The 19,801-nt window shown below is 35.4% G+C and overlaps 1 protein-coding gene and 1 pseudogene across 1 annotated transcript; both read right to left on the bottom strand.

Annotated features, from left to right (window-relative positions):
• Positions 4,025-4,803, bottom strand: Gm18635 (predicted gene, 18635; annotated as a pseudogene).
• Positions 5,680-18,094, bottom strand: Ugt2b35 (UDP glucuronosyltransferase 2 family, polypeptide B35). The gene is made up of 6 exons (NM_172881.3): positions 17,342-18,094; positions 15,548-15,696; positions 13,980-14,111; positions 11,557-11,644; positions 10,594-10,813; positions 5,680-7,695 (listed from the first exon to the last, which is right to left on the bottom strand). The coding sequence occupies exons 1-6, from the start codon at positions 18,060-18,062 to the stop codon at positions 7,416-7,418; spliced, it is 1,590 nt and encodes a 529-aa protein (NP_766469.1). The 5' UTR covers positions 18,063-18,094; the 3' UTR covers positions 5,680-7,415.
• Between the last annotated feature and the right edge of the window lie 1,707 nt (positions 18,095-19,801).

Genomic DNA, 19,801 nt, shown 5'->3' with positions numbered 1-19,801 from the left:
GGCTAATAGTGTTATGCTGTTGGAGCTTGCAACACACCAGGATCATGAACCTCAGATATTTTTATAGCAATACAAAGTATTGTAAAATAAGAAAAATACAAGAGGTATTTGTAATCCTGTCAACATGAAACACAGAATTATTGACTTAAATTCCTGTGTGTTATGTTATGTGTGTTTATATCATCAAAGTTTTCAAAAACAATTACTTATTGACACCTAGTTTACATGCTAGACTGTTCATTCTCCAGCTACTTGTTCTTCCAAATACTTGTTGTTTGAGTCTCACCTGCGTTATTTCTGCTCCATCCAGCTGTCCTCAGGGACCACTCTACCAAGTGGTCCTGATTCATCATGTGTAATGGTTCTCCTGTTCTCTCCATCTTCTTTCTTCTTCTCCCTCCTTCTTTCTCCTTCTTCCTCTTTTTTCTCTTCATGGTCCCTACCTGGGACCATTAGCTTGGAAAGGAAAACCCTGCCTGATTGTAAGAGCCAGAATACCAGGAAGTCAGTTGTAACTTAGACTAGCCTAGAGATTGCTCCATTAACAGGACTGGAATGATTGCAATATCAATAAGCCTGTCAACATGAAAGGGGGGAAAACTCTAGAGATCCTTCCCCTAGATAAGAACTGCAGGGAATTAATGACTCTTGGGAGAAGGAGAATTAGCCTCACCCAGGAATGAGTCTCTCTATTGGTTGTCCAAATCAGAGTGGTCAGCATTGAAACCATGTGCACACAAACAACGAAAATATAACTGTCTTCTGAAAGTAATCTGTTCATTTCATTTAGCCATTTACTGAGTGTTTGTCTCATATTTTCAGTGTTCAATTTTGTGTATTCTTCATATATTCTGTGTATTAATCTTCTATCGGGAATATCACCTCAAGTGGGAGTGGTTTCTCGTTCTCTAGGCTGTGTTTTCCCTTAATTTTATTTTCTGCTGTATACAATCTTTTCAAATTTCATGCAGTCCCATTGGTCAGCTTTTGATTTCATTTCATTATCTATGAGAGCTCTTTTCAGAAAGTCCTTGCCTAACATCATGTCTTCAATTGTTTCCCCTGCTTTCCTCTAACAGCTCTTAAGTACAGGTCTAACCTGTACTTTGATTCATTTTGAATTTTTCTGTTTGTAACTTACACATATGGATGTAATTTTCTGGCATGATTTATTGCATAATTTTCTTTCCTCCAGTGTATGATTTTGTACCTTTAAAAAAAATTAATGGTGGTAGTACCTGTGCATGATCAATAATGGCTTTACTCCCTGTCCCATTGAACTACAGCTCTCTTTTGTTCCAGTATTGTGTCACTTTTGCTGATATGAAGGTGCAGTGTCATTTCAAATTGGACATGGTGATACTTTTGGCATTCTTCTTTTTGTTCAGGTTGACATTGGCTATTTGGAATCTTTTGATCTTCCATGTGAGTTTTATGATACTTTCTATTCTGTAAAAAGTATCATCTTCATTTTGATGAGAATTACACTGAATTGAGAGTAGAACAATCTTTACAATATTAATTGTTATGAATATGGAGAGTCTTTCCATTTTATAGTGTCCCTTTCATTTTCTTTCCTTCAGTGTTTTAAATTTTCTACCATAGACATCTTGCCCTTTATCCCTTTGGTTGTGTTTATTCCTAAATTATGTTTTGGTGGTTGTAATGATGTTTTGTTTTAAAGCTGTCTTGGATAGGATTTTTCCTAATTTCTCAAAATATCCATTATTGACTTAATATAAACCCCTGATTTTTTTACATTTTGTGTATGGTATGCATAGGTCTATTCATATGTGTATTAGTTCATTGTGTGTGTGTGTAGTGCACAAGTGTGTGCATTGTGTGAAGGTCTGAGACTATTCTAGCTAGCTGACTTGTAGTGAGTTCCTGTCTCCACCTTCTAAACAATAAAACATGGGTAGACTACAACGTCCATCTGAGTTAGCACTGTTTCTCGTGCTTGAGTGCCAGGTGCTTTCATTACTGGGCCATCTCCCTGGCCTGCTACTGATATCTGAATACTGAGTCTGTATCAAAACACTCTCCCAACACCATGCATTAACTCTAAGAGTTGTCTGGTGAACTACTGGAGTCTTTTTTACAAATAAGATCAAACAATATTCAAATAATCAGAAAATACTTTTATTTCCTATTTGTATGCATTTTGTTTCATGATCTTATATGATTGTTCTAGCTAAGATTTCAAAGACTATTTTATATACACATGACCAAACTGGTCAATGTCTTATGACTGATCTCAGTGGTAACACGTGTATTTCTCCATATAGTGTAATGTTAGCTATAGATTTTCCATATATAGCTTTCTTATATTTCCTGAGGGCTTTCATCATGAAAGAATGTTAGATTTTGTCAAGGCTCTTTTGTATCGATTGAGATGATATAAGACGTCTTTGTGGCCCTCCAACAACAGACCTTACAACCACTCTGCAGTTTTCTTCCTAGTCTAATCCATTTACTAGACTAAAAAATGCTCATTATCATTTTCTCTTAGGAAAACATTGTGCTCCTCCTGATAATGCAGATTTCACTTAAAAAAAATATTGCCCCATAAAATTGGTTCTGATTGTAAACCAATGACCACACAGAAAAGAAATCAAAACTCCATCACTAGTAAAATAAGGCTATGGGTATTTTGGGGCTTTTTGGTTGGTTGGTTTTTGTTTTTGTTTTTGTTGTTGTTGTTGTTGTTGTTTAGTTTTATTTCTGAGATTATATTTTCAAAGGGGCCTTTCTCCTTTGAAACCCTCGCATATACTCCTCTCAAATTTCCTTCAAACTCAAGACCTCTTTTTTCAAAAATTGTTATTGCATGCATCAATATACTTGTATAAACATATCTATTGCTAAATGTAACCTACTCAGTCCACAATGTGTAGCTCAGATTTGTTTTCAAGGCTGACTGTCTGGCACTGAACAACAAATTGGTGTGCTGTAGCCTAGGGAAGACATCTTCCCCTGCCCTAGCTTTGCCTAGTTGATTATTGCTCTTTGTGTGGGGTTCAAGTTCATTAGTTTTTCTTCATCCAATTTGCCATTTTTTTGTATCCTCCTATTCCATCTCATATTTGGACAGCCATGTTTCTGAAACTTTGGAGTTGCAGCTTCTGACATTTCTAGGATGCACAGTCTCACAGATAACTCTATGATCCTCTGGCTCTTACAATTTTTCTGCTCTCTTTTCTACAATGTTCTTTGAACTTTAAGTGGAGGAATGTTGGGAGCGATCCAGTTTGAATGTCAGCCCTAGTGATTACTTACCTTGGCCTCTGTGGGAAAGTACTAGCCCAGCTGAGTACAAATAGATATAGATCCTGAAGTCAGCGGAGAACAAAGAGCTATAAATCTTGTGGATAGTTGCCTAATAACCCATTCTGTTCTGATCTTCCTGCTGAACTGTTTACCCAGTCAATATTCTGTTCCTGGGAACAGGTGCATTACCCAGAGACAAAACGACCTGCCTCCACTTTCTACTTTTATGAGTATATAACGTGTGTGGGAAAATTAAAAATTTATCAGCTTGAACAGGACCTTGTCTTTCTGTCATTCTTTGTGATTCTTGTACCCCATTCTCTTCCAGGTGCTCCTCAATTCCTTGTTTGACTGTCCCATGGGTCCGGGCAGAGGAGTGTATTTTAGATGTATTTGCAAGGACTGGGCTCTACAACTCTTCACTTTCATCGGTTGATTCAGAAAGTGCATTCTGAATCTTTTGACAGGTTACTTTCATCCCTGCTAAGGGAACTCCCCACACTGATGTCAGGTTACCTATGGAACGTGGAAGGCCTGAGCTTACAGGATACAACTGGTGATTTTTCAACAGTGATGTCAGACTCCAAAGAAAAGCTCTTCACCTCAAGATTTCATATTACGGGAGAAGTTCCATTTGCACTCATGTCTTGAAAACTTCAATTACTAGGTCCTGTCCAAGACATTCAGAAACCTTTTCCATCTACTTGACCTGGAGTTAGTAAGTGTTCCTCAGATTTGCTGCTCTTTTCTGAGCTGAATCTCTACTCTTCCCCAGACTAAATTCAGACAGAGAGATCTTTGGACCTTTTTTTAATGACTGACTTTGGGAGAGAGGCAGCTTTCTTTTCCTGATTCTACCAGGTAAACTTTTTTGGTGGCAATCCTTTTACTTTACCTTAGGTCTGTACTGATCAGGTGGTTTCCACTCACGGCGATTGGTGAAAAAGAACTCTGAGAAGACCTTTTAGGGCTTGTAGTAAAGTAAACTGATACTGGTGTAGAATTGCTGCTGAAGAGATGGCTTGGCAACAGATCAAAATTAAAGTTGTGCTTGGTGGACTTCCTTTTCTTACTCAAGAAGACACGAGAAGATTCTCCTGGCAGTTTATGCTTAATACTTGGTGTGAGAATCAATGGTGATACAAAGGCCTGGGCAGTTCTATTTTATTGATGTGTAATAGAGGGTGTTCTGCTAGATTTGTTTATTTAGGGCTCCATTCACAAAATTTGCAACAGTTTATCTTCTTTTTCTCTTAAATTCACCAGGAATTTCATAGTTGCCTTCAATACCTTCCAGGGGTGGAGTAGAACAGAGTCCATCTATACCTAACATTGCTGGTATCTTTTCCAGGATAAAATCTGGCACTCAAATGTCTGATGTACAGTCAATAAGCACCTATACTACTGCTGTGTGCAGATGTAGCTTCTTCCCTATGTTGGCAGACATCTTCTCATGGCCTTCACTGTTCTAAGAGAGACATCCTTAAGAAAATTAAAGAAGTACCTTAATCCTTCAACTGTAGGATCTGTCACGGGTCAAGCATTCAAACACATGAGTGTTTGGGGACCAAACATTTTAAAAATCACCACAATTGTGATCATGATTTACCTTTCTTCATCTCCTTCTAGATCCTCTTACCACCCATCCAACTCCATACCTTTTCTCTCTTTAGAAATCAAACAGGCAAATAAAATAAAAAATAAAAAAACACAAGAAATATAGATACACACACTGAAAAAATCCATAAACACAAAATCAGGCACCATAAAAAATAAGCAGAAGATCAGGAAGGTAAAATTCCTAAACAAAAATATTACAGAGTTTATTTCATGTTGACCATCTACTGCAGGTGTGGGGCCTGCTCTTCAGTGTGGTTTGTATACCCTGATAGATACTTCTCCATGCCCCATTTAGGAACTGGATTGAAACTTGTAGTTGTAACTTACAAATTATATAGCATCCTAATTACTGAAGTTGACAATATTTCACAAACTGCTCCTAAAAACAAACCTTTGAAAAATCCATTCATCATATAAATTGATTCTGCATGTAGTCAGCCTACTTTAATATACTCTTAGTATAAAATTTCACCTTTAACTTGCTCAAATAATTGGGAGTCATATTATTGATAATTGTATTTAGAGCAGTGGTGATTGGTTTGACCCTAGATCTCTAGATCTTACCATTAAATGTTTTAGGTGGTGTGGCCTAGAGAAAGGAGGTTATTACATTTAGGATGGGCTTTGATATGATGGCCTGTTTCCCACAACTCCAAAACAAATCATGCCAATAGAAGGGGAAATGAAGCTTTAAAACTGAGGGTCAATATATGCCTCATCTCTCCATAAGCAAATTATGCTAACTATTGTTGTAGTAAGTAGAAAAAATCATATAATGGAGTGGAAATTGGGCAATATAGTATCATTTTATTTATAGACAACAACTGGATTTGAAAATGACAAGATTGGGACTTTGACATATGAAAACTCGCTATTTCAAGCACATTTTATCAAAAGCTTTGGGAAGTGGTTAAGCCAAGACCAAGCATCCACCTGTGAATGCTGATAGACAACTTCCATTGTGGCTTAAGTGTTCCCCATAAAACAAAGAGAGCTAAGGGAAGGGTCTTTCTGTACCCGTTATAAATAGCACATACTACAGGAATATTAAATTGATATCAGAGCAGAAAGGTGTCATACCTACCCTGACACATAAAAACAATGAACATTAAACAGGTAAACTGGAGTACATACTTCTTGAATACAAATAGAGATCCTTTAATAAAATTCTGAATCCCAACAACATTAGCTTGAAAAATCAGAATTTCTCCATTATTTCGTCTTTATATTTCTAAGTCAAGGACAGTGTAAGCAAAGTGGTTATGACTTTAAAATAGAAAGGAGACAGGAAATGAACCTTGGCAACCTCCAGGTCATCAGAAATCTGGGAAAGCCAGGTGTATGTGTGATCAAAAAGAAAACATAAAGGTTAGACTTTAACTTCTTGATTGCTTTGTCCTTAATCTGAACCACGAAGCAACAGCAAAATTTGGCAGAAGCATTTATGTTGCAACAAGATACCTATGCAATGGATTTCTGTTCTGCGGACACATACCACAACATATGACATAGGACAACTTGGGAGAATTGGTTCTCTCCTTCTACCACACAAATATGGAGGATTGGATTCAGGTCATGGGGTTAATTGTAAACAGTTTCATGAGGAGAGCAATCTTATTGACCTTAGTCAATGTTTTTTTTAATTGTACATTTTGATTAAATAAAATATAAATTGAAGGGCTTAGATGACTTAAGAGTTAAAAGCTTGGATTGTACTGCCAGGACCCAGGTTTTCCCGTGTAGTGGCTTACACTCTACTGGCCACCCCTAGCATCAGGGACACAGGTGGTGCACAGCCATTCATATAGGCCAAACCAACACTTGTAAAATAAAATTAAACAGAATTTGTGTTCTGATTCCAAGCTTCTACACTGCCTACTGCTTACATTTTCCAAACCCATCAGCATCACTCCTACATCTGCTGGCATAACAGTTACCACAAAGCTCCTGCACAGACTTTTCTAGGTAAATGTCTCCAGAAGCAAGCCTGACCCATCCATCTCAATATTTCAAATAAGTACCGAATGCTTTGTTTGGGGACTTCAATAGAACCTTGCACTTTAATACCATCCCCAAACTCCAAGGCCTACCTCCAGGGATGCAGCTCCTACAGGATCCCAGAATGAAGTTGACTCGAATATTACATCAGACAAAGAGCAGAAAAGTCAAAACAGTGTATCCAACCCCTAACACCACAGTGCTATGCAATGTTTTGATTTTTATGACTTTGTCAAGTATGCATTCATTTTCCATATTTTCTATGGATGCAAATAATATTATACTGAATTGTTTAAATATTAAAATAAATGATGGAATTCTCTGATCAATTTTCAGTAACCACAGATATATATATATATATATATATATATATATATATATATATATATATATATATATATATATATATAAATATATACACACAAAGAAGATGTGCCTTGATAAAGTCATCATTGAATGCTTAAAAGGTAGTTTATAAATTAGAACAATGCTGAAGTTTCATTCATGTAGTGCATTGTCAATGAGCTCTACTCATTCTTCCTTTTCTTTGCCTTCTTTACAAAGAATTGATAAACAAACAAGCAGCACTTTACAGGAAGGACTGCAGTGGCCACCACACAGACTAGTAGGAATCCAATCACATCCAGAGAGTGGTACTGGTACCAGGTGAGGTTGTGTGCAAGTGGTCTCAGGTGCTTGGCTCCTTTGTGGCGCATGACAAACTCAATCCAAAATATAGTCCTGTTCAGTGGCTTCATAGGCTGGTCATGGTGAATGGTTGACAACCACATCACATTCTCTTTATAACTGTAAGAGATAAAATTGTCATGCAAAAAATCATAGAATGAATGAAAAATATGCATTTCTAAAATTTTGTGTAGATGGTAAAGATGATTTTACAAAAAGTAGAAGGAAAATGAATTATGCTTAATATTTATGCCCAGGAAGATGTTAGTAGGCATGTTTGAACTTCTTGAGTAAGCAAAATGGAGGTATATAAATAGAAAAGTAGAAAGACAAAACATTCTGAAGTTATAGCGTGTAGACAGTTAATCCTTAAGTAAAAAATAACAAATGACATATTATTTGAGTATATGAAACTTCAGTTATCCAGAATGAGGATACAGTTCAAGAATAGATTTTTCTGAAGAGATTTCTAAGAGTTTGTGAGAAAACTTCATGAAGACATGGTAACAGTCACATGAGTTCAGTTTCTTCACAAACAGACTTGTTTATGATTATGCTTTTGTGACCCTTTCAGATGTAGCAATTAGGCACACATTTGCTTCATAAATTTATTTATTATAACTAATTATTGTTAATTTTTCATATGCCTCTGTGGAAAGATATGTTTTATTGTGAATGGCTTGTCCACAATGTGCATCTTTCCCCTGTGATTGTACACTTTACTCATATAACTCTTCTTAATCCTCAGAGTATATATTGCCTGATGCTCTGAATAAAGTCAGCTACTGCATGATACTTTACTGATTAAGAAAGTGTCCTGGATCCTATTAATTAGCTCTAATTGCTACTTCTTGTTGCTTTTATCTATTTTGTATGAAGGTTAGTACTTACTAATGTAATTAATAGAAAGGGTAACAATTCTCTATTACAATATTCAAATTATTTGAATTTTATTGCATTACATATATTTTTATTATAAAGTAAGATCAATAATTTTTTTACTCTTATTTTCAATTATAGGCATGTGTGTGCATGTGAGAATGTGGGAATGTATGTGTATGTGCTCGTGTGTGTGTGCTCGTATGTGTGTGTGTGTGTGTGTGTTTGTGTGTAAGATAAGCAGAACTGGAGTTACATATCGTTATAAATTACCTGATATGGGTGTTGTGAACCAAGCTATGGCCCTTTGCTAGTGTGAATCCTGCTGTTGTCCACTGAGCCATCCTATGATCCCAATTTTGCTAGTATTGCTAATCTTTTTTTCTGATATTAAAAAAAATCCAAATTTCACACTGAAGTATGTACATGCACTTGATTCTATTGCTAAAAATATTATTAATGATTATATAAAGAAGGGTGACTTAGAGACATGAGTCACTGGCCCTAAATATCAATTTAATGTAGCAACAGGTAGTAAGTACAATGGTAATAACTTACCCTCCTACAAAGCACAAGAGGAAAATTGTGATTTTTTTTCACTAAAACATCCTCATCTTTTAGTATGCATATTACATTTATTTACAATTTGTGATTCCACTTATTTGAATGGGAGAATGAGAAGAGGAGCGGCTCCTTAGAAATAAAGAGGGAGGTAAATAGAAGAAGGTATGAAGAAGGTGAAGAGAGATTGCAGAATTCAAGTGATCTTATAAGCAAAATGGGAAGAGGAAAAGGCTCCTTAGGGAGAGGGAGGGAGAGAGAGGGAGAGGGGAACAAAATAAATAGAAAAATTAATAAAAAAACAAGAAGGATGTCTGAAAATCCACAAAGAATTATGCTATTGACTATTAATTGAAAGTACCTGTAATGCATAAAATTTCATGTATAAATATACATGTACAGTTTTAATGAACTTTTCTCACCTGGAATGATGGTGCTCCTTCCAAAATCTAAGGGCCACCTACCATAAAGCCCAAAACCAGACATGGAAGCCCTCCTTTGAGATGTTGGCTAGACTATTAAACATATTGTTGCTGCCCTTGTTTATTCCCCAGAGGTAAGAAGCATGCTTTTATTATAGAAAGACCATGTATTTCTGAAACAGGGCCTAGAGACCTCTGAGCTGGAACTGACTTGAAAGTACCTTACCTGAAGTCTACCTTTCATAGTAGACCATAGAATAAAATGTTGAAAGATTATAAGAGACAGAGGGCCAAAAATTCTGCTGTGAAGTTTTTCATTTGAAAAATATCAAGAAAGTTACACTCATGAAGTATAACATCATGGGTGCCTAAACAATATCCAGATAACAATAACACCAATAGTCAGGCAAATATGGAGAGGATCAAACCTTACCTGGTCCAAACAGTACACAAAACTATTATAGGACATACTTATGCTGAAAGTGGGATAAAAAGACTTTTCCAGCAAACACCGTCCAAATGATTTTTTAATCAAAGAAAAATTATGATGGGCATATAACTTTGCTTCACTCAAATGAACTTTCACATTTATATTAACACAACTGGTTGCAGAGTTAAACATTAATAGATAGTATGTTCAATAATAAAAGTTATAAATGACATGTGTCTTTTATAACATTCAAGTTGTTCCTTTGTGATGTTTTCCTATGCCTTCTATATGTAACCAATCTGATACCATGGTTAATGTTTAATTTCTTTTCACTAATTAGCTATTTGAGTTTTGAACTATTTTTAAAACCATAACAAAATAATTGATAAGAAATATTGGCTAGATATGGTGGCATACCTCTTAGCCAAGCAAAGGGGTTGAACATTTAAGATGAGACTGATTTACATAGCAAAGCAACATAAAGCATAACATGGAAATAAAAACAATAACAAACAGAGAATAATGTGTCCACTGAATCATGCCTTTAGTTGTCTCAGTTTCTACAATAATTATTACTCTGAGAATAGTACTTGCTCATTTGTCCTTCAGTAAGAAGGCCAATGACTGAATAACTAACCAAATAAATAAATAAATACATAAATGAATGAATGAATGAATGAATGAATGAATAAACAATGGATATACATTTTAAAAGGTAATACTCACGAAGGATTATTAATTACTTCTTCCAGTGCATTGAGCAAATCTGACCTTGACATTGTTCTGATATTTAATGCAACAGCTGTGCCTTTGGCCACCATGTGTGCAATGTTATCATGTTGTTCTGAAAACAAAGGAATGCCAATCATAGGGATTCCATGATGGATTGCCTCATAGAGTCCATTCGCGCCACCATGAGTTACAAAGGCTTTGGTTTTTGGATGACCTAGAATAAGACGACTTGAGGTTAACATAAATTAACAGTCTTAGACACAAAACGAGAAATGTATATTCTATGAGAAACTGAAAGGAGATATATATATATATATATATATATATAAAGATTCTTATACTCAGGGCTGGTGAGATGGCTCCACAGTTAAGAGCACCAACTTCTCTTCCAAAGATCCTGAGTTCAAATCCCAGCAAGCACATGGTGGCTCACAATCATCTGTAACGAAATCTGATGCCCTCTTCTGGAATTTCTGAAGACAGCTACAGTGTACTCACATATAATAAATAAATAAATAAATAAATAAATAAATAAATAAATAAATAAATAAATAAATAAATAAATAAATCTTGGGGGAAAAAAAGGATTCTTATACTCAAAAAATCACTGAAATATTTTCCTCTCTCAGAGCAAGAAGACACTAAATTTATATACACCTATTTTGCAGATTTGCATGTGACTTGAGACTTGAATGATGAAATACTTGTTTCCAGTTGAACAAATGAAGCACATAGTAGTTAAGAGAAGACAAGTGTGAAATTGTTTTCTTAAATAATCTATATATTTATATTATCTTAAGTAAACAATTTATATATTTATATTGTTTATATATTTATATTATCTTAAATAAATGACTTATTAACTGTGTGTAATAGAAAGGCTTTTGAGTCAACTAGGATAGGTACAGGAATCAAAGAAATCAGTTGTGATTCAGAATTTGTTTTCCAGACTCTTACCGAGAAGGTCATTCTGGGGGAGCCACTTGTAGATTCTGGTATTGGGTCCTAAGGAAGCTGGGGTTTTGCCATCAAATCGCCAAAGAACCTATTAAATGTCAGATAATCTTTAGTGGTGGAGCCAAATTTAACATTATACATCCTGAGCAGGTTATATCTAAAAATATAAATGTAGATACATATATTTACATAATAACAATTAAAGAAAAAATGATGTCATGGATTTCAAAGAGAGCAAAGGCATAGATATGAGAGTGTTTGAAGGGAGGAATGGAAAAGGAGAATGGTATAAAATAGTTTCCAATCTGGGAATAATTTTTTAAAGTACAGCTTTTTTATCTTAGAGAAAACAGATAAACACCTCCCATGGGATAAATGAAAAGTCAGAAGTGGCAAGCCATGAAAACTCATAACAGAATGAGAGAAGAGTGTGCCAGCAGTTTCTGTGTTTATTTTTATACTCAAACAGGTTGCACATAACCCTTATGTTCCAAGCAGATGAATTAGACAAAGGAGAGAGTTAATACATGAAAATATTTGATTCCTTGGTGACATAATTCAACTACAGAGAAGAGTGGCAGGTTACTAATAATTTATATTTTGTATAGAAAATTTTGATAGATCTAACACTGCAGGATTAATATCACAGCATTTTTTTTAAAAACCTATTCTCGTTAAGACCATTTATTTCTTTCCAATAAAACTTGAAGCTTTCATTTGATCCATTGAAATTCTTAATACCATCTTTTTATTTCTCTCTTTAGGAAATTATTTTTTTCATGTTCTAAGCATAATAATTACCTACTTGAAAAATGTATTTCTTTTTTTTTAAATTTTTTTATTAGGTATTTTCCTCGTTTACATTTTCAATGCTATCCCAAAGGTCCCCCATACCCTCCCCCACAATCCCCTACCCACCCACTCCCCCTTTTTGACCCTGGCGTTCCCCTGTATTGGGGCAGTTAAAGTTGGCAAGTCCAATGGGCCTCTCTTTGCAGTGATGGCCGACTAGACCATCTTTTAATGCATATGCAGCTAGAGACAAGAGCTCCAGGGTACTGGTTAGTTCATATTGTTGTTCCACCTATAGGGTTGCAGTTCCCTTTAGCTCCTTGGGTAATATCTCTAGCTCCTGCATTGGGGGCCGTGTGACCCATCAATAGCTGACTGTGATCATCCACTTCTGTATTTGCTAGGCCCCGGCATAGTCTCACAAGAGACAGCTATATCTGGGTCCTTTCAGCAAAATTTTGCTAGTGTGTGCAATGGTGTCAGCGTTTGGAAGCTGATTATGGGATGGATCCCTGCATATGGCAATCACTAGATGGTCCATCTTTTTGTCACAGCTCCAAATTTTGTCTCTGTAACTCCTTCCGTGGGTGTTTTGTTCCCATTTCTAGGAAGGGGTAAAGTGTCCACACTTTGGTCTTCGAGTTTACTTTTAATCATTTCTTCTATGTCATTTTTAATGAATTTCAATTTTTTAGTCTTCATTTTTGCTGTGTATATGCAATCTTCCCAGGTGTAGCAGATAAGAGTGGGTCTATTATTATTACCCATTCCTTGCTATAGTTATTCAGATAATATTTAAACTGTCCTTCATGTACCTTTATGGAAATACATGTTTTAAAGCTTGAACTCATGCAATGTTTACTTATATGAAATTTCTGAACCTCGGATTATGCATTGTCTGATGCTCTGAAAAAGTTAGCTATTTCGTGTGATCTGGGTCTGCCTCATTTTTCACTCTAACTGATTACAATGAGAGTCCTGTGTTTCATGTTTTATGATGCACAGAGAAGCCTGTAGGGCAGCACCCACGTCGACCTTTCTTTTATATATTTCTTCTACAAGTATTGGCAGGAGAACCTAGAATCAGTTGTTTTGTTTATTTGCTTGTTTTGCTTTGTTTTTCTGCTTGTTTGTTATTATTTCATTTTGTAAACAGCCCCTCTCAAATGCACATTGAACATATGTATTTCAAAATTAGGATGGAGACTCATGCTATATTTCAGACATTTTCAATTAGCTGCTTAATATTCTTCTGCTAAAAAAATTAATACAAATTTTCTCCCTCCCAAAGAAAAATCTTATATATTCAGTGACTTTAAATAATTGTCAAATGGAACGAATGACTGAAGAATTTGCTATATCTACAAAACCTTGACAGTGATGTCATCATAATGCCAGCATTTCAGAATGTACCCACAGATATCACAAAGTTAATATCCCAGGTACTCAGAGCCAAAAACAACTTCTGTAGTATTGTAATATCGGTTATGTGTATATGTTTCTAAATTGTCTAAGGTAAATTAGATCTTACCTAAACCTTTAGGTTTCACCCAGTCATTTCCAGAATCAGACTTTCCAAGGACTTTCACAGACTCAGTATACGGTAGCCTCCCGTGGTCACTTTATCTCACCTTTTGTGGAATCTGGGCAAGGGCCCAAGAAATTGCGTTGGCCCTTTCTTCTGTCATGTTACTGACCATCGACCCTAGAGAAAACACCACCACACCATGGACTCCAGAGCTCTGAACAAAGTCTTCCATTTCCTATGAAGAAATAATTTTTTGTGTCACAAAACAACAATTGTAATAAAATCGTCTATGAAATTTTATGAAAAAAAATAGAATAAAAAATTAAGCATTTTCACAAATTTTTAGGATTGCAGTTTTTCATATACACAGAAGACAAAAATGGCAATGTCGAACACTTTGAACATCGCAGGCAGCAGTGTAAAGTGTAGTCACACATGTTCAACAAACATTCCCTGTGGGTATTTTGCTTGCATTCATGTCTGTGTGTCCTGGATATGCAGTGCCCACAGAGGTCAGAAGATGTTAGGTCTCTTAGAACTGGAGTTACAGATGGTTGCTGGGATCGAACCCAGGTCCTCTGGAAGAGCAGCCAGTGCTCTGAACACTGAGCCATCTCTCCAGCCTCAACAATCATTCTCAATACTTTGCTCTGGCAAAGTGAAAGTATAATTTTTGTTACCATTTTAATTTTCCCCCATGATGGCTGATTTAATGCAATTATCTTGTGTTTGAAGAAATAATATCTATTTTATAGTATGTACATATGTGGTAGTTAGTACACATTTCCTACTAAAATTACTGAAATGTTTTGTTTTTTTGAAAAATAACCATAACCTCATGGTAAGCATATACTATGTAACAATTTTATGATAGAGTGTATAAACAAAGTATTTTCAGATATGACCTCCACAATTTACCTATTTGTGGAGAAACTATGAGTATATTGTTTCTCTGGATATCAAACAATAACCTTTAATATATATTAATCACAGCTTTTACATGATTAACAGTTTCTGATGCCCTAAGTTTAACTTACTAAATTTTTCTATTTTGCATGTTTGTGTTTAAATGTGCCTGTGTAATATATGTATTCATGCACATGTGTGTGCATGTATGCATGTGTGTATGTGTGTCTATGGGGGTTGTTGTATTAAGGGTATGCTGCTGATGGAGAAATTCCCTGTCTTTGTTTTAGCACTTGAAGACCTAAAGTTAAAACTAGGTGTCATTCTCTACATGCTTTTAATATAGTTTTGAGACTGTTTCTCATGTTTCTCAGTGAACATGAGTCTCACCATTTTTAACAGGATCATATCCAGCAAACTATCAGTTTTAACCTGTTTCTACAATGTCAGTACTAAAATCATACATGCAATGCCAGGATACCTAAATTTTTAGGTGGATTGTGAGATTCAAACTCATATAATCATAGTTGCTTTGTAAGGACTAAATATCCACATACCCTACTGAACTTAAGTCATTAATATGAATATATACCAAGTCTCGCATGCACTTTCTTGACTTTATTGAACTCCTAGTTAGCAAGATGCTTAATTTCACATCATATATATCTCTATCATTTGGAGAAAAAAAAAGATAGTGAAAGGTGTAGAATCACTTTAATCAGAAATAAAATTAGATGAAAAAGAGATGAAAAGAATTATATTTACCTTAGGCAAGGGCTTAGCAGGTTTGCAATGGAGTCCTCCAACATATTCAACATTTGGTAAGGTTGGGTGAGGAAACTCCAGATCCCAGTAGGATCTTATGAACCACATTTCTGCTTTGCCCATTGTCTCAATTAAGGTGGTGGGCCTTCCTAGATGGAGAAAATGAACAGATGAGACAGGGAAAAGTTAACAGGACTGTCATCTGAGTATACAATATATTTCCTTAAAAATGTTATGTATCAAAAGATGGCCTAGTCGGCCATCACTGCAAAGAGAGGGCCATTGGACTTGCAAACTTTATATGCCCCAGTACAGGGGAACGCCAGGGCCAAAAAGGGGGAGTGGGTGGGTAGGGGATTGGGGGGGTGGGTATGGGGGACCTTTGGGATAGCATTGAAAATGTAAATGAGGAAAATACCTAATAAAAAATATAAAAAAAATGTTGGAAGAATTTGTGTTTGATGGAGAACATGTACATTAATAAAGCAATGATTATGTATATATAATATGATTTGGTGTATTATTTCTGGCTCAGATAACATACATAAATGCTAGTTTAGTTTTATTCTTAAAGCAGACTTTTGAAAGTTACCTCATCTCCTCCATAGTTTGAAGCCATGAATAGTTATTGAAACAACCTACTAAGCCACTGTATAAGTAAACACAAATTTTCTACTGTCTAACTTTTCAAAAGGAACTGTATAAATATAAACACACAATGCTGGTCCAAATCTTACACTATGGTGTGCAGAATTCCCCGGGTCATTGTAGTGTATAGGAAGGACTTCATCCTTCTTTTGTCAAGAGATCTATAAAGTTTATGAATGGCTGACTTTCTAGTAAGTGCTTCTACTCTTGTTTCATATTGATATATCTAATATGATTTATCCTAAAAAAGCAATCATAATATCTATACAAGTAATAAAATAGAAACTTTAGGGTAATCTTAACTATGGTATAATTTTCAAGAGAAGGAACTTGACTCAAAAACTATAGGACAAGTGTATATGGTTCCATACTTCTGTAGAGTACATACAATTATAATAACTTTTAGAAAAGAATAAAAAAGGAAATGTCCTGGTAGAAACCTCAGTTTCATTTGCAAACCTATACATTAACATAATATCTTTGAAGAGAAGGAGAAATTTTTAGGAAATACAGAGAATATATTCTATGATTTATCTTTTCATTTATGTGTATTTGTGCTTGCGTCTATATACTCTAAGATTATTCCAGTGCCTGAGCACTGGAATAAAAGAACAGCAGGTTCCGTGAAGCAAAGTGAGGCCAATGGACATGAGTGGATGCTAGGAACAGAACACAGGTACTAAACATGAACAGAAAACAATCAAACATTTGGACATGTTGTAAGACCCCACATTTTAATATTAAATATAGAAACTGGCTTGTGCAAGAGAACACTATTTCTTCAATGTTAAATACATATTGATACTATAAAATATGTCATTCTTTAATATAAATAAATCAGTATTTGGGTAAACAGGAAGTAACTTATTGAAATAGAGGTTTAAAAATGCATAAAATGAATAAAGGCTCATGTAGTGACCATTTACAATTGTATAGCTAACCAGAAAGTCTTTTTTATCAGGACTGATACCTTCTATTTGAACATTAATATGAGCTTTTACAGAGCATTCATGATTTTGTTAGTAAATATCCTATTATATATTTGATCACCTACAAAAACAACTTCACTTTGAATTTCATGGATATATAGCTTCAAATACATGTGTAGCTAGGGATATCAAGCTACTAAGAAGACATGTAACTTACCCAAAGTTTCACTGTAAAATTGATCCCATTCCTTCTCTGTAAATGTCTGGAACCAAAAGTCAAAATAAAGCATACATATCATATTTTTGACCCTCTCTGTGAATGTCATTTGGCCACCTAATCCTGACAAAATCACAGGTACATAAGAGGGAGGGAGTACAAATCCTCCACTGTTCTTTTCAACTTGGTAGCCAGGAGAGAAGCGAAGACTGTACAGAAAAGGAATCTGGAGCAGTTGAGCTATGAGCTCCCCACAGGAAGCCATGGCATCTAAAATAAGGACATCAAACTTGGATTCCTGGAATTTTGTCATGAGCTGTTTGTTTGAAACAGCTTCCTTACAAAGACTTAGAGAATAATCAGATAATTTACCAAACAGTGTTTGAAGCAGAGAATATGATAAGCATGTATCTCTTGGGACCTCAAAAGTCCATTCATCCACTAACTTGGTCAAAAAAGTTTCCAGATAATCTTTACTGAAAGCTGTAGGAAAAGTTTCAAACTTAAGGCCCGGCGAATATTTGGGATCAACAAAAATGGAAGCTGAAGGTCTCAGAACAGTGACTTCATGGCCCCTCTGTACAAGTTCATCCAGTATTATCTTTAAATTCATCCAGTGACTGAATTCCAGTGGCCACACTAACACCTTCCCACAGCTGGTGGATCTGAAGCAGCAACTCATCTGCAGCAGGAGCAGAGCAGAAATCCACTTCACAGGCATCCTGGAAGTCAAAGGGCTTCTGTTAACTGTGTGTTCCCTTGCTTTACTGCCTGTCCTCTTATCTAAGAAGAAGAAAAAAAAATCCACGAGTTAAAATATAACCTGAGTTGGTGCAAGCAAACTTAATGACCAGATTGAAGTTGGTGGCTGAAGAGAGATAGTAAAAGCAAATATTAATTATTTCAGATTTATTTGGAAGTGTTTAAAATCACGTTTTGTAAAGAAGTAAAGTTAGGAGTTGTGACCTGTGTAAACCTGTTTACAGGAGTTTTGAATCATAGAAAGAACACTGATTAGTGTAAGGTGAGTCTGCATTTTATTCTCAACCTGTGAAATCCAGATGTACTAGTTACCGAACTTATCAGTATATCATGGATATTATTTTGTAAGAATGTCGGATAAAATATTAAGTCACATAGAGTTTGCTGAATAGCCTGACAGTGTGCCTTAGTTACTTGACAGAGAAAAGATCTGTGAATAAAATAGACAAGAGTTTCTATGAATGTCCCTAAGGAAAAAGCCAAACACACTGCCCTGAGTGGTATTAGCTGCTAAGGTTTACAGAGAGCACTCAGTTGATTCAACCTATCTGTCCACAGCCCTTTCCTAGGACCAAGAAGTAGCTGGATAGTTTGATCTTGCTTTAGTTAGAGTTTTTGTTGTTGTTATTGTTGTTGTTGTGAAGAGACACCATGGCCAAGGCAACCCTTATAAAGGATGACGTTCATTTGGTCTACCTTCCACTTTCAGAAGTTTAGTCCGTTATCCACATGGCAGGAAGCGTGGCAGAGTCCAGGCAGACACAATGTTGTAGAAGGGATTGAGAGTTCTACATCTTGATTGGAAGGCAGCTAGGAGACTGTTTCCACATTGTGCAGAAATTGAGCACAAAATCTTGAAGCCCACGAATTACAGTGACACACTTCTTCTAATGAGGCCACGCCTACTCTAACAAGAAAATATCTCTTAATATTGCCACACCTTGTACCATGCATATTCAAACCACAACAGAATCTTAGTGCACAAAGGCCCTGAGAAATCAATGAGTAGATAAAACTTCACCAAGAAACATTGAATCTACCATTTCTGGAATCACCAATGCTTCTATTTGCTCATGAAGATTGTGGGTATTGACATGTGATTTACCTGGATCTTCTTGTTTGTCCTGGTATTGTGAAGCTACAAACAACTCTAGGATGCATCACCTAGAAAAAAAATCGTTGATGACAAAACAATTATATTATAGAGTATATGATTTCTCATCACACTGACCAAGTTCTTTGCCAAAATAAAGTTTTGGAGTCATAGATATATTTTATTGCACAATTTGAAAGGGTGGTATCCATCATGAAAAACAAGGTCTGTAGAGTGTATGTGATGGAAACACAGGGAAGGGATATCTTCACCATGGAAAAATGATAAGTAAATCCTTCCTGAAAGTTTTCTCACAGATATACTCAAATATTTATATTAATAGTGCCTTTAGCAGTCAAGTTAGCAATGAAAAAACCACCAACTTACAAAAAAGATCAATAAGAGAAATATGTATATATAACAAGAGTATATATATATATATATATATATGTGTGTGTTTGTGTGTGTGTGTTTGTGTAAAACAAGAAATAAAACAAATGAATTAAAATAGGATATATTAAATTATAAACAACAAGTTTGACTGTTATCAGGTCAAATTCCTTAGTTAAAATACACACAATGACTATGTCAAGCAAAAATCTAAA

The sequence above is a fragment of the Mus musculus genome, chromosome 5, assembly GCF_000001635.26.
Source record: "Mus musculus strain C57BL/6J chromosome 5, GRCm38.p6 C57BL/6J".
In the NCBI taxonomy this organism is placed as follows: Eukaryota; Metazoa; Chordata; class Mammalia; order Rodentia; family Muridae; genus Mus; species Mus musculus.
This window is presented reverse-complemented; position numbering and strand designations above follow the sequence as displayed.